The sequence below is a fragment of the Bos indicus x Bos taurus genome, chromosome 5 (assembly GCF_003369695.1).
Source record: "Bos indicus x Bos taurus breed Angus x Brahman F1 hybrid chromosome 5, Bos_hybrid_MaternalHap_v2.0, whole genome shotgun sequence".
Lineage (NCBI taxonomy): Eukaryota > Metazoa > Chordata > Mammalia > Artiodactyla > Bovidae > Bos > Bos indicus x Bos taurus.
Window position 1 is genome coordinate 631615 of NC_040080.1, and position 13781 is coordinate 645395.

Genomic DNA, 13781 nt, shown 5'->3' on the forward strand with positions numbered 1-13781 from the left:
GGTGCTTTTAGTTCACTATTTACCATAGCCCTGAGCCGGTCTGCAAGTGGGATGGCTGGAGACTGGAAAGGCACTGGCGCCTCCCCCGGGACCCCCCTCCCCCACAGAATGGGCACAGAGCCTCGCTTCTGGGTTATCTCGGGAAGTTAAATGCAAAATAAAGATGTTTAAACCAAATAAAGATGACATCTAGATTTTGGAACGTTACCAGGAGGAAGGCACAGATGGGGTAGGTGGATCTTTCCTATTCACCCCTCCCTCTACAAAGATGCTGGACCAGAGAGGCTGGACATCAGGATGGCCGGGATGCTGGCTGGTGCTCGGAACCCCCGGGGAGTCACCTCAGGCCCCACGAGTGACCCAGGGAACACGGCACAGCTCCTGGAGGGCTGGGGTCCTCTTCCCGAGGAACACTGGATGTTAAGCGGGCGGAGCCTGACCTGGATGGTCCGCTTATCCTGCAAGGGCGGGTCCCAGGTGTGTGACCTAAAGGTCTTTATGACTTGGGGGGCTCTGACTGCCAGGGCGGGTCTGTGTGACCCCGACAGCCGCGCGGGGTGGGATTGGGTGACCTCGGGCTGGGCGCGTGCCACTCGGGGGCCCTCCTCCCCGCGGACACCATGCTCCGTGCCCCGCGCCCCGGTCCCCACGCCGGCCGCGGCCGCGTCTCAGACTGCAGCCCCCGCCCGGGGCGCCGCTTAGGTGCCCTCAACCGTGGCCTGTGGGACCCCACGCCCCCGACGCCCACCGCGCGCCGCCGCGCCCGGAGATGCGCTCGGGGCCGCGCCCGGAGCCGCCCCCGCCGCACCCCGCTGCCCCGGCGTCCGCGAAGCCCCACGCCCTGCGCCGGCCGCGCGGCGAGGCCCCGCCGCCGGCGCCCCCGGGCTGCACAATGCGCCGCGCCGCTGGGGTCCGTCGCCCAGGGCAACCGCAGGACGCGAGACAGCGCGACGCGGGGCGGGGGCACGCAGACCGGCCCGGGTGAGCGCTGAGCCCGCCTCCCTCCGAACCCTAGGCCTGGGCCCGCCGTCTGCACCGCCCCCCCCGCCCCCGGGATTCCAGACCACTCCCGTGGAGCCCCGGACATACCCTTCCTTCGGAACTCCAGGCCCGCTCAGCCCTCCACCTCTGAACCCCGCCCTTGGGGGCCCGGACCTGCGTCTCCCCAACCCAACCCTGCCCCCCACCCCCAGACTCCCCCTAACCCCAGACTCCCCCTAACCCCAGACTCCCCATCCATCCCAGCCCTGCCCCCGAAACACATACTCCCCCAACCCTAGACACCCCCAACCCCAGGCCCCCCCAGTCCCAGACTTCTCTTTCCACCGCAGCCCTGCTCCCCAACCCCAGCCCTGCCTGCCCTCCCCCAGAGTCCCCCCTCCACCCCTGGGCTTATACCCCTTTGCAGGGGCCCAGGTGCTGGAAGGGAGCAAGGACGAGGTGCCTGAGGCCAAGGTTGAAGCAGGGATGGAGCCAGGTGAAACGAACAGGCTGCCGTCGTTGGAAGGGGAGCGCAGAGCAGAATCTAGTCAGTATTGTCCTGCGCCCCTCGCCCTGGGTTTCCTGAAAGTGACTGTCAAGTTCAGGCTCTGGATGCTGCTATCTGTTCTATTGATCTATCTGCCTATCCTAACGTCAAACCACCTGCTTTAATTCCAGTAACCTCATAATAAGTCACTATTTCTCTGTTTTTTTTCTTCAAGATGTGTTCAGGGTTTCTTGGACTTTTGCATTTTTAGAATCAATTGTTAATTTACCCCTCCCGCAACACACACACACACACACACACACACACACACAGGAGTCCTGCTTATGATTCCACTGAATATATAGATCAGCTGGGAAGAGAATTAATATCTTAGTATTCAGTGTCCTGATCATGAATATCATCTCTTTCAATCTTGTTGGCAAGGTTCCCACTTTTAGTTACAAGTATGTACCACCTTGGAGAAGGCAATGGCACCCCATTCCAGTACTCTTGCCTGGAGAATCCCAGGGACGGGGGAGCCTGGTTGGCTGCAGTCTGTGGGGTCTCGAAGGGTCGGACACAACTGAAGCGACTTAGCAGCAGCAGCAGCAGCATGTACCACCTTTGTTAGAGTCACTCCCAGATAGTCCATGCTTAACACTACTGTGGATGGCAGTTTTGAGTTCCATTTTCTATTTGTCTCTCAGTTCAGTTCAGTTAGTTCAGTTGCTCAGTCGTGTCCGACTCTTTGCGACCCCATGAACGCCAGGCCTCCCTGTCCATCACCAACTCAAACTCATGTCCATCGAGTTGGTGATGCCATCCAGCTATCTCATCCTCTGCCGTCCCCTTCTCCTCCTGCCCCCAATCCCTCCCAGCATCACAGTCTTTCCCAATGAGTCAACTCTTCACGTGACGTAGCCAAAGTACTGGAGTTTCAGCTTTAGCATCATTCCTTCCAAAGAACACCCAGGGCTGATCTCCTTTAGAATGAACTGGTTGGATCTCCAAGGGACTCTCGAGTCTTCTCCAACACCACAGTTCAAAAGCATCAATTCTTCGGCGCTCACCTTTCTTCACAGTCCAACTCTCACATCCATACATGATCACTGGAAAAACCATAGCCTTGACTAGACAGACCTTTGTTGGCAAAGTAATGTCTCTGCTTATGAATATGCTGTCTAGGTTGGTCATAACTTTCCTTCCAAGAAGTAAGCGTCTTTTAATTTCATGGCTGCAATCACCATCTGCAGTGATTTTGGAGCCCATAAAATAAAGTCAGACACTGTTTCCACTGTTTCCCCATCTATTTCCCATGAAGTGGTGGGTATACAAATACAGTTGAGTTCATTTTCCTGCCTTGGTGGTTGGTGACCTTGGTAAATATACTCACTAACTCTGACAGTCAACTGTGTTACACACACAGCCATCACCTGCAGACCTTCTCAGTCTTTATGCCTCTTAGTTCCTTTTCTTGCACTATCGCATGGGCTAGCACTTTGAGTATAATGTTGAGTAGATGTGATATAGTGGACATCTTTTTTGTTTCTGAACTCCAGAGGAAATTGTTCAGTGTTTTACCATGAAGTATGATGTTGCTATAAGTTTTTTAAAAAACAAAACAAAACAAAAAGGCATGATTTACTTTTCCACATTTCTTTAGCTGTCAAATTTCCTTTGGCAAATTTATTCAAAATACTAGTTTTCATTTTAGAACTGAATTTATATTTATATAACAGAAGTCCTAAATGGATCCAGGTTCACTAGGATACCTTCCTCTAAGCCCCATTGGTTAATATTTTCCCTTTAAAGTGTACAAGTAGTATGTTTTAAGTTGTCATTCACAAAAATTATGAATTAAACACCCATAAATTCTTGCTGCTATAAGTTTGAAAGGAAGTTCCCTTTTATTCCTGGTTTACTGAGAGTTTTAAAATGAACAGTTATTACATTTAATCATGTTTTCTTCTGCATATTTTTATTTACTGTATCACTGGATTATGTTATGGATTTTTAAATATTAGCAACCTTTGTATTCTTAGAACTCTAATCATAATTTTGTTTGTACTCTAATGCTTTGATGGGCCATATTTTCATTACCGTACAATTCTCATCATTTCCACTTGATTTCTCCTTTGAGCCATGCTTTATTTTTAAAGTGTGCTACTTAATTTTTGGGGCTTCATAATCACTGCAGATGGTGACTGCAGCCATGAAACTAGAAGACGCTTGCTCCTTGCAAGAAAAGCTATAACTAACATAGACAGCATATTAAAAAGCAGAGACATTACTTTGCCGACAAAGGTCCATCTAGTCAAAGCTATAGTTTTTCCAGTAGTCATGTATGGATGTCAGAGTTGGACTATAAGGAAAGCTCGAGATCTGAAGAATTGATGGTTTTGAACTGTGGTGTTGGAGAAGGCCCTTGAGAGTCCCTTGGACTGCAAGGAGATACAACCAGTCCATCCTAGAGGAAATCAGTCCTGAATATTCACTGGAAGGACTGATGCTGAGGCTGAAGCTCCAATACTTTGGCCACTTGATGTGAAGAGCTGACTCATCTGAAAAGACCCTGATGCTGGGAAAGATTGAAGGCAGGAGGAGAAGGGGACGACAGAGGATGAGATGGTTGGATGGCGTCATGGACTCGATGGACATGAGTTTGAGTGAACTCCGGGAGTTGGTGATGGACAGGGAGGCCTGGCGTGATGCAGTCCGTGATGGGGTCGCAGAGTCAGACATGACTGAGCGACTGAACTGAACTGAACTGAATTTTTGAACGTTTAGAAAAATTTCTAGTTACCATTTTGTTATTAATTTCTAGTTTCCTTCAGTGGTAAAGAGTTTAATCTGTATCATTTTGATCCACTGAAGTTGCAGAGGCCCTATGGCCCAGTATGTGATCAGTGTTAGAAGAGGTGTGTGAAGAGACAATGTGTTCTTAGCCGTGCATTTGATTTCTGGGTGTCACTTAGGGCTGATTGATTCAAATCTGGTATATTTTAATGATTCTTTGTTTATGCTTTCCTTTTCTGAGCATATGCTGAGTCACTTCAGTCCTGTCTGACTCTTTGCATCTCTATGGACTGTAGCTCACCAGGCTCCTCTGTCCATGGGATCCTCCAGGCAAGAATGCTGGAGTGGGTTGCCACGCCTTCCTCCAGGAGACCTTCCCGACCCAGGGCTTGAACTCATGTCTCACGTCTCCTGCATTGGCAAGCGGGTTTTTTACCACTAGCGCCACCTGGGCAGCCCTTCCTTTACTGAGACAAATGGTTCACTGAAGTATCTCAATATGAATTTGAATTTTCTATGTCTTTTTTAAAAAATCTCTGTCCACTTGTGTTTTTATATATTTGAAGCTATACTATTAAGTATACACACATTTGGAATTTTATGAAATGTCTCTGAGGGCTGACTGAGTGCCATGGGGGGCTGGACACAGGGGTTAGACTGGTATCTCCTGAGTCTGAATGTAACTAGTTTGGTCTTGCCTCTGCCTTCATCTGTTTTTCTTTTGCAGGATTAAAACGGGGAGGTTCCCAAGACTTGGTTTCTTCCCCCAAATTAGACAGATTCAAAATAGCAAAACAACTCACGGACAAGGCAATCAAGGTAAATGCTCTCTGGGGCTCAGTGGGGACGGGTTCTTTTTAAGAACGGAATCCATTTTGGAGTTTGTAGAGCGAGTCCGTGGCCTGTGGCGTGCCCTGAAGCTGAGGCGTGCCCCCAGTCCTGGCCCCAGCCTGAGGCTTGTGCCAGAGTTACTTTACATTACACCCTTCCTTTTGAACTAAGTGATGCTTTTGAAGTGCGAAAGTGCAGACACCTGCACGGTGAAAATCTCTCCTGCAACCACGTGGCCACATAGCTCATGTGACTGCAGCTATGGACACACGTCTCAGACAAGGGACAGACTCCTAGTGACGCACAAAACCCTCCCACCCTCGGCCCAGGCCCCCGAGTGACGTGGTGAGGACGCTTGTGTGTGAGGAGTTCTGGGGCTCATATGGGGCCCCTGGAACACCCACCCACGTCCCCAAGGGAGAGGCCCACCTTTCGCCAGAATGGGAGCACTTGGTGGGGGGAATAGTGAACTCCGGGAGATGGTGATGGACAGGGAGGCCTGGTGTGCTGCGATTCATGGGGTCGCAAAGAGTCGGACACAACTGAGCTACTAAACTGAACTGAAGGAAGGGCAAGCATTCTTCAGATGGTTCCACAGCTTCCACTCTGAGAACGTGATTCTCGTCCTTCTCGTGCGGTCACCTTGCTCAGGCCAGGACGGTGGGGAAGCACGAGAAATCCAATGCACAGTGACGTGTGGAAACGTGCTCAGCCGTGACGTCCTCCTGGGGCACACCTGCGAGTGCGTGGGTCGGACACGCGCAGCTTGGGCTGCGCTGGGCTGGATGCACCTGGACAGAAGCACAGCCAGGAGACACACGTAGTCCGCGGCGACCCACGCAGCCGCAGCAGAGCGCGGCCGCCCTCTTGGAAGCCGCCTCTTGCCCTAGTTATTCCCAAATCCTGGCGACCACGGATGAACCTTTGTGCTTCCTGTCACTATCCTTTCTGGGGTTTCCTATATATAGAATTTAACCTTTAGGTTTAGCTGCAGATTTTCTTTTGATGCCTTAAAACACATAAACGTTTAGGGCTACAAATGTCCCTCAGAGTGCTGCTTTACTTGCGTTTCAGTAGATTTCATTCTGTATTTTTGATGAGATACAGCTCAAAGTATTTAACAATTTGTACTATTTTCATTGATAGTGGGTTACTTTAAAGTATAGTTCTTAATTTCTAGACTGGTAGATTATTAAAATCCTAAAAGATGATGCTGTTAAAGTGCTGTATTCATTGCATCCGCAAATTTGGAAAACTCAGCAGTGGCCACAGGACTGGAAAAGGTCAGTTTTCATTCCAGTCCCAAAGAAGGGCAATGCCGAAGAATGCTCAAACTACCGCACAGTTGCACTCATTTCACATGCCAGCAAGGCTATGCTCAAAATCCTTCCAACTAGGCTTCAGCAATATGTGAACTGAGAACTTCCAGATGTACAAGCTGGGTTTAGAAAAGGTAGAGGAACCAGAGATCAAATTTCCAACATTTGCTGGATCATACAGAAAGCAAAGAAATTCCAGAAGAACATTCACTTCTGCTTCATTGATTATGCTAAGCCTCTGACTGTGTGAATCACAGCAAACTATGAAAACTTCTTAAAGAGAAGGGAATACCAGACCACCTTACCTACATTCACGTCTGCTTCATTGATTATGCTAAGCCTCTGACTGTGTGAATCACAGCAAACTATGAAAAATTCTTAAAGAGAAGGGAATACCAGACCACCTTACCTGCTTCCTGAGAAACCTGTATGCAGGTCAAGATGCAGAAGTTAGAACTGGACAGGAAACAATGGACTGGTTCAAAATTGGGAAGGAGGACATCAAGGCTGTGTGTTGTCACCCTGCTTACTTAACTTACATGCAGAGAGAATCATGAAGAATGCCTGACTGGATGAATCAAAGCTGGAATCAGGATTGCTGGGAGAAATATCAATAGCCTCAGATACGCAGATGACACCACCCTTATGGCAGAAAGTGAAGAGGAACTGAAGAGCCTCTTTATGAAAGTGAAAGAGGAGAGTGAAAAAGTTGCTTAAACCTCAACATTCAGAAAGCGAAGATCATGGCATCCAGTTCCATCACTTCATGGCAAATAGATGGGGAAACAATGGAAATAGTGATAAACTTTATTTTGGGGGGCTCCAAAGTCACTGCAGATGGTGACTGCAGCCACGAAATGAAAAGACACTTACTCCTTGGAAGGAAAGCTCTGACGAACCTAGACAGTATATTAAAAAGCAGAGACATTACTTTGCCGACAAAGGTCCATATAGTCAAAGCTAGTTTTTCCAGTAGTCGTGTACAGGTGTGAGAGTTGGACCATAAAGAAGGCTGAGTGCCAAAGAACTGATGCTTTTGAAGACTTGGACAGCACAGAGATCAAACCAGTCAATCCTAAAGGAAATCAACCCTGAATAGTTGTTGGAAGGACTGATGCTGAAGATGAAACTCCAATACTTTGGCCACCTGATGTGAAGAACTGACTCATTGGAAAAGACCCTGATGCTGAACGATTGAAGGCAAAAGGAGAAGGGGACAACAGAAGATGAGATGATCAGATAACATCACCGACTCAATGGACATGAATTTGAGCACGCTCTGGGAGATAGTGGAGGACAGAGGAGCCTGGTGTGCTGCAGTCCTTGGGGTCGCAAAGAGCTGGACATGGCTAAGCATCACTGGACAACAGTAAAGAAGGTTGTTTCTGGTTATTTTGTTACTGATTTCTGGTTTGATTAACTGTGGTTGAGAATGTAATTGGTATATTTCTGTTGAAATGTATTCAGACCTGCTTTCTGCCTAGCATTTTGTTAATTTATATAGATGTTGATGTAGAGTGCTCTATTCACAGTCATCAGGGAAGAGGTTTTCACTTGAGTTCTTCAAGTCCTCTGGACTTGAGGGTTTTGTTTTTGCTTTTTGTCTCTGTGTTCTTTAATTTCCTGAGAGAAGCATGTTAAATTTCCGAGTGTAATTGTGGATTTGTCTACTTGTGTTTCTCCCAAATTTTGCTGCGTATAATTTATAGCTCTGTTAGTGGGTGCAGACAAATGTGTTATGACAAGCTGAATGTTTGCTTCGCATCGTACGATGCTTTCCTTTACTTTAGTGATGCATATTTGTCGCAAAGGTTACTCTGTTTCACACTTGGATCATTTTATTCTCTACCTATCTGTAGGCTTGTGCTTTTGATTTTCTCTTGTGAATAGCATAGACTGAGATGAGAAAAAGATGTGGTCTTTCTGGAGCATTTTGTGTATTTGTCCATAATTAAAGTGCTGGCATATTCCCGTGGGGTTTCATTCATTTGGTGCCTGCTCATTTTTCCTCTCCGTTCATGCGTCCTTGTGGACTGATTCCCCTCTTGTGTTAGAAGCCTTGCACTCCCTGTTCTCCTTTTGCGGTTCCCTTCTGTTTTGTAGTGTTGGCTTGTTACAGTTAGTCCAGTTTTCTGAAGTCATTCAGTCTGACCCTAGCTCAGCAGAGAGCCTGGGGTGTGGGCAGGGATTTTGCTGGCGCTGTGGGCGCCGACACTGCTGCCGTCGTCACCCCGCCCCTCCTCACCACGGCCCCTGTCGTGGTGCGCGGCCCTCGCCCTGCGGCCGGGCAGGCCAGGCTCCGGACCCGTGTTCTGAGCAGAAGGAGCCCCGTGGTCCCCCGAGGGGGTGCTGGAACTGGGCTGCCAGCGTCTGGCCACAAGCCCGCACGTCCTCGGCAGGTGGTCCTGGTCCTCCTGCCCGTGCTGTGTGACAGACCACCACGGCCTTAGCTGCTTAGACACACCCACGTGCTATCTCCCGGCTCCTGTGGGCCAGGGTCCAGGCCGGGCCCTCTGCTCAGCGTCTGTCGAGGCACCGAGCTGGCGGGTCGCATCTGGAGGCCCACAGCGGGAGGAACCCCCTCGGAACTCTCTCAGCTGGTCGGCAGGATTGATTTCCCTGAGACTGTAGAAAGTGTGGCACCTTCAGAGCCAGCAGTGGGGAGAGGCCGTCTCTGCTGTTCTCCATTTCTGACCCTCTTTTCAGGGGCACCCCTGATTAGGCCAGGCCCACCCAGGGTCACCTGCCTTTCAAATTCAGAGTCTAATTAGGGACCCTGTGAGTCTGAGCCGCTGCCCCCTCCTGCCCTGTCCTGCTCTCACAAGCTCGTGAGGCCCTAGGCTCACTGCTGCCCACGCCCCTGATCCCCGCCACTGCCCACGGGATGTGTCCAGGTGGGTCCTCAGCAGCTGGGCCTCAGGCCCCAGCGTGACCGTCCCTCTCCTCGCTCAACTGTCCGCCCGGAAGCGAAGGGTTGTCTGCCACTGCCCTCTGCCTGGCGCAGGCAGCTGGCTCATCCCCACAGTAGTGGGCAGGGTCCCCCGTCCCTGGCTCTGGCCCTGGGTGGGGGCGCCGCCCCTCTGGCCCCTCCCGGGCATCTGAGTGCCCCCCCACCCCTCCTCAAACCTCAAGCACCTCCCCATCCCCAAATGTGCAGGCCGGTCACCTTTGTACAGGAAAGAAAGCCATAGCGCACAGGTCCTGGGCCCTCCCCGAGGCCCGCCTTTCAGACCTCGACCTGCCCTGAGCTGAGGTCTGAGCCTCCAGAAGCCCCAAGGTCCTGGCTGTGCCTCCTCTGGGTGAGTGTGAGCGAGGCCTGTGCGTGCAAGGCCCCCACACCCGGGGCCTTGGACACAGAGCAGAGGTGGGCCTGCCTGGGGGCTGCCTGATTCTCAGAGCGGATGGAGCATCTTCCTGCCGGGACCGGCCCTCATCCTGACTGCAGACTCCTCTTACAGAGACAGGGTTAACTCGTTTTCCATTCCTTAATTTCAAACACACTTGCAATTTGAGGAAAAGAAGATCTTCTCCATCTGCGGACACTACCCAGTGATCCGGTCCACCCTGCGGAGGAAGGGCTGGGTGGAAAAGAAGTTCCACTTCCTGACCAGTCTCGTGCCGAGCGTCGACAGCGACGGGGAAGGGGTGCCAGGTAGAGTATCGGCGTGTGTGTTCTGCGTGAAATGTGTGTGTCTGTCACGGAGACCCAGAGTGGGTTCCATGCGGGCCCTGCGCTCTGGCTCTCCCCAGAGGAGGGGCTGGCCTCTCGGCCCCCAGCCCAGGCGTCCAGGCGTTGACGAGCTCTTTCAAACCCTGGTTCTGGTTACTTCCAGGTGTATCCACATCCAGGCCTCCTCATGCCTGGACGTTGTCCACTGTCCGTCAGCAGCCTGGCCCTGGAAGTCCCTCTTCTGGGCCCAGCTCCCTCCTGGCCCCTGCTTGGCCCCCTGCCACGCTTGCCCCGCCTGGTCCTCCCTGACCGGAGCCAGGCCTGCGCCCCCTCCCCACAGAGCCTGCACCCTCTTGGCTCCAGGGTCTCCACTCGGCCTACACGCAGTTCAGGGCACAGGTCCGTTCAGTGGACGCTCGGGGGGACACCACGGCCCAAGCCTGACTTAACCCTGCTCCTCATGGGACCCGTGGGGGCACTGCTCTGCCCCGGGCCCAGTGGTGGGCCCGGCTGTGGTCGGTGCCTCGCTAATTTCCTGTATGTTGTGTTTGCAGAAAACAAACATGCTGAAGGCAAAGAGAATCAAGATGTGGCTTTGGAGAAAGCAGACGACATCCACGACGTGATGGTAGGTCCCCGTGGGCTCGTGGGGAGCCTCGGCCAGACGTTCACCCTCATCCAGCTTTGAGGACGTGCCTGTGTGCGTGTGCCCTGTGCGCCACGTGGGCCTCCCCGTGTGCCCACGTCTGTGCGTCCACGTGGGCCTCCCCGTGTGCCCGTGTCTGTGCGTCCACGTGGGCCTCCCCGTGTGCCCACGTCTGTGTGTCCACGTGGGCCTCCCCGTGTGCCCATGTCTGTCCACGTGGGCCTCCCCGTGTGCCCGTGTCTGTGCATCCACGTGGGCCTCCCCGTGTGCCCACATCTGTGTGTCCACGTGGGCCTCCCCGTGTGCCCATGTCTGTGCTCCCGTGTGAGCAGACAGGCTGAGCCTGCCATCTGTGGTGACCCTGAGGGTCGGGGCTGCACAGCCCCCGGCAGCGATGGCGGACGTGCAGTCTGCCGCACCTAGGACTGTGCTCCCAGGCCGTGATGCTGGCTGGGCGGCAGGTCAGCCGTCATGGGCTGGGCAGAGCTGGCGGTGGCCAGGGAGGCAGTTGCGTGGGGTTGTGGGAGGCTGCTGGCTGGTAATGGAGGGTCGCTGAGACTCAAGGGGAGAAAAGAAAGTTAAAACCAGGCCAGAAAGCGTGCACTGTGAGGAGAATGGGATGCATCCACCATACTGACATGCAGGGCTGCTGGCCCCCAGAAAACCCTGTGAACAGAACAAAGACCAGTCACTCGGGGAGAAGTTTGCAGGGCGTGTGACTGCCCAGATCTTCTCAGAGTACGTGAAGCGCCCGCCCACCAGAAGAGATGTTGATCGAATGGAAAACGGGCAAGGGCCTGACAGGCCGGTGGGCGCATCATGCCTATTCCTGGCGCGGATCCCTTTCTGCGAAAGTCGACTGCGAGGCTGGGGAGGTGCTGTGGGTCAGGGGTGTGGGGAGCCTGGGGGGCAGGAGCTTTAGCTCTGGACCGGAGGCTGGGCCTCCCCTTGGGCGCCTGAGTGGCCCCCATGCTCTCTATACATCCGTCTGCGGCTTCATCACGCCCTGTAACAGATGAGACTTACTGGGGAAGTGGCTGCAGGAGCTGCCACATCACTCTGAGAGCAGGAGGAAGGACCAAGAGCTTGAGCCCGAGTCCAGGGACCCGGGTCAGGTGAGCTTCGGAAGTGGCGCTGGCAGCCTGGCACCAGTAGGGGCCCCCAGCCCACCCCCGGCAGCAGCACTGTGTGATGGTATGCAGGAGGAGCCGTCCTGCCGGAACACGGGGCTCAAGATGGGCTGACCCGAGCCACAGGCATCAGGTGGTTCTGACATGCTGTCTGCAGACGTGACCCAAAGGGTCTTCTCCAAGGTGTTCGGGTCATGTCCGGGGGCAGGATCATGGAGAATCTTTTCCCTTCCTCATATCTCTTTGGTTAGAATTTTTGACCAAGCAGAAGAGCGCAGACACCAAGGACTCCCAGTCTTGCTTCAGCCGCGGTCCTGGGCCCTTGCACTCTGATGGCTCGGGGCAGCAGAGGAGCCCGCGTCCTGGCGGCCGGGGAGGGGGCTCCCGGGGCTGCAGCCAGGGTGTCCTGGAGAGAGCACCTGTGGGGCGGGCAGTGTAGACCCCGCTTGCTGCCCCTGCCGCCCAGAGTCCGAGCCCCGCGTCCCCTCACATGGGAAGCCCTGTGTGGTCACAGCGGCTCCACATGGGCCGGCAGGAGGCCCTCAAGGAACGTGCGAGGCTGCTGTCAGGACTGGAGCTGCATGGAAACCACACGCACTTCTCAACCTAAACCCCGAGCCCTTCGCCCTGGGCCTGCCCCACCCTCAGAGACGTGAGCCTCAGATGCTGGGTACTGATAAAGGTTTCTTCTTGCCAGTCCAGGTTGGTAAAAAATGAAACACCCTACTTCCTCTGGACAATCAAACGGGACGTCATCGACTATCACAGCCTGAGCTGCGACCAGATGCTGAACCACTACGGGAAGACGGCGTCCTTCACCACTAAGGTGAGTGCGGGACTTGGGCAGGCTCAGGGCAGGGCGGTCGCGCCCTGCCTCCTGAAATGCCAGCGCCTCCAGAGCTGGACAGCCCCATGGGGCACCGGTCACCGCGGGGCTCCTCCCCAGGACTGGAAGCTCCTGGCCTAGCCAGAGGCCGCCTGGCATCAGTGTCCAGAGACGCTTGGCACTATTCCCCGCAAACCTCCCCAGAGCCTCTGCGTCCCCCACCGTGTCCCTGGGTAGGCCCAAGGTGACAGAATCACTCTCCTCTAGGCTGCAGGGCAAACCCCAGACAGGGCCAGTGACTGCTGCCCCAGCAGCCTGGCCTGGGCCCAGGGCCCTGGAGCGGCTCTGGGTCGGTGGGGTGCCACCCTCACCTGCACTGTGACTTCCAGCTGTTGGGGGCACTGCCACCCACTTCTCACCCTCACCCGCTTTCAGCCACCAGCCACCCCAGGCAGCCATTCCCCATGTACCCTGAAGGCTGAGGCTGGGGTGGGGCCAGCCGGGACAGACAGGCCTGCACGTGCCCCTCAGCAGCAGGAGGGCCTCAACAGTCAGAGATGACACGGGGGATGGGACGAGGCTCCTGGCTGCCCGCGGAGCTCCCCCAAGGCGTCCTCACCAGGCCTCAAGCCACTGGTGTGCTTCTGGGCTGGGGGCCGCCTGCAGGGGCACAGTGGGCCCGGGCTCCCTGCAGAGACCCCAGGCAGTGATGGCCTCATGGCTCTGGGGTGGGGGCCAGTTTCCCTAGACGGGCTGCTGGGCTGGGCCTGCCTGACCACGAGTGTGGCATCAGGCGGGCACAGTGTTGGGGGGCATGCTGTAGACCGGGGCGCTCCCTTGTCTGCCCTCCCGGCTGGAGGCCGAGCATGCAGGGGCGGGGGTGGATGCAGCACCCTCTGCACTGGGCACTCCCAGACGGCCCTGTCCACCCTCAGGCCTGCGCAGCTGCCGCTGACGACAGGGTGAGCCGAGGCCCTGGCCGGCTCGCCGGGTAACCTGGGTGTTGGGCCAGTTGGCTGGGGGGCGGAGGGGCCGGGGGTCAGGGAGGGTCTGCTCCCCAAGGTGCCCACTGAAGCCGGCGCCACCCGGCCAGGC

General features: G+C 54.5%; 1 protein-coding gene across 1 annotated transcript in view; it reads left to right on the forward strand.

The window, feature by feature from the left end:
- The first annotated feature begins 176 nt into the window (after window positions 1–176).
- TTLL8 (tubulin tyrosine ligase like 8) overlaps window positions 177–13781 on the forward strand; it is a 58815-nt gene continuing 45210 nt past the window's right edge. The window contains exons 1-6 of the mRNA XM_027540461.1: window positions 177–477; window positions 1409–1528; window positions 4992–5083; window positions 9928–10066; window positions 10639–10712; window positions 12558–12686. Coding sequence (XP_027396262.1) covers window positions 1468–1528; window positions 4992–5083; window positions 9928–10066; window positions 10639–10712; window positions 12558–12686 — 495 coding nt within the window. The 5' untranslated portion in view covers window positions 177–477; window positions 1409–1467. The remainder of the gene's footprint in view (window positions 478–1408; window positions 1529–4991; window positions 5084–9927; window positions 10067–10638; window positions 10713–12557; window positions 12687–13781) is intronic.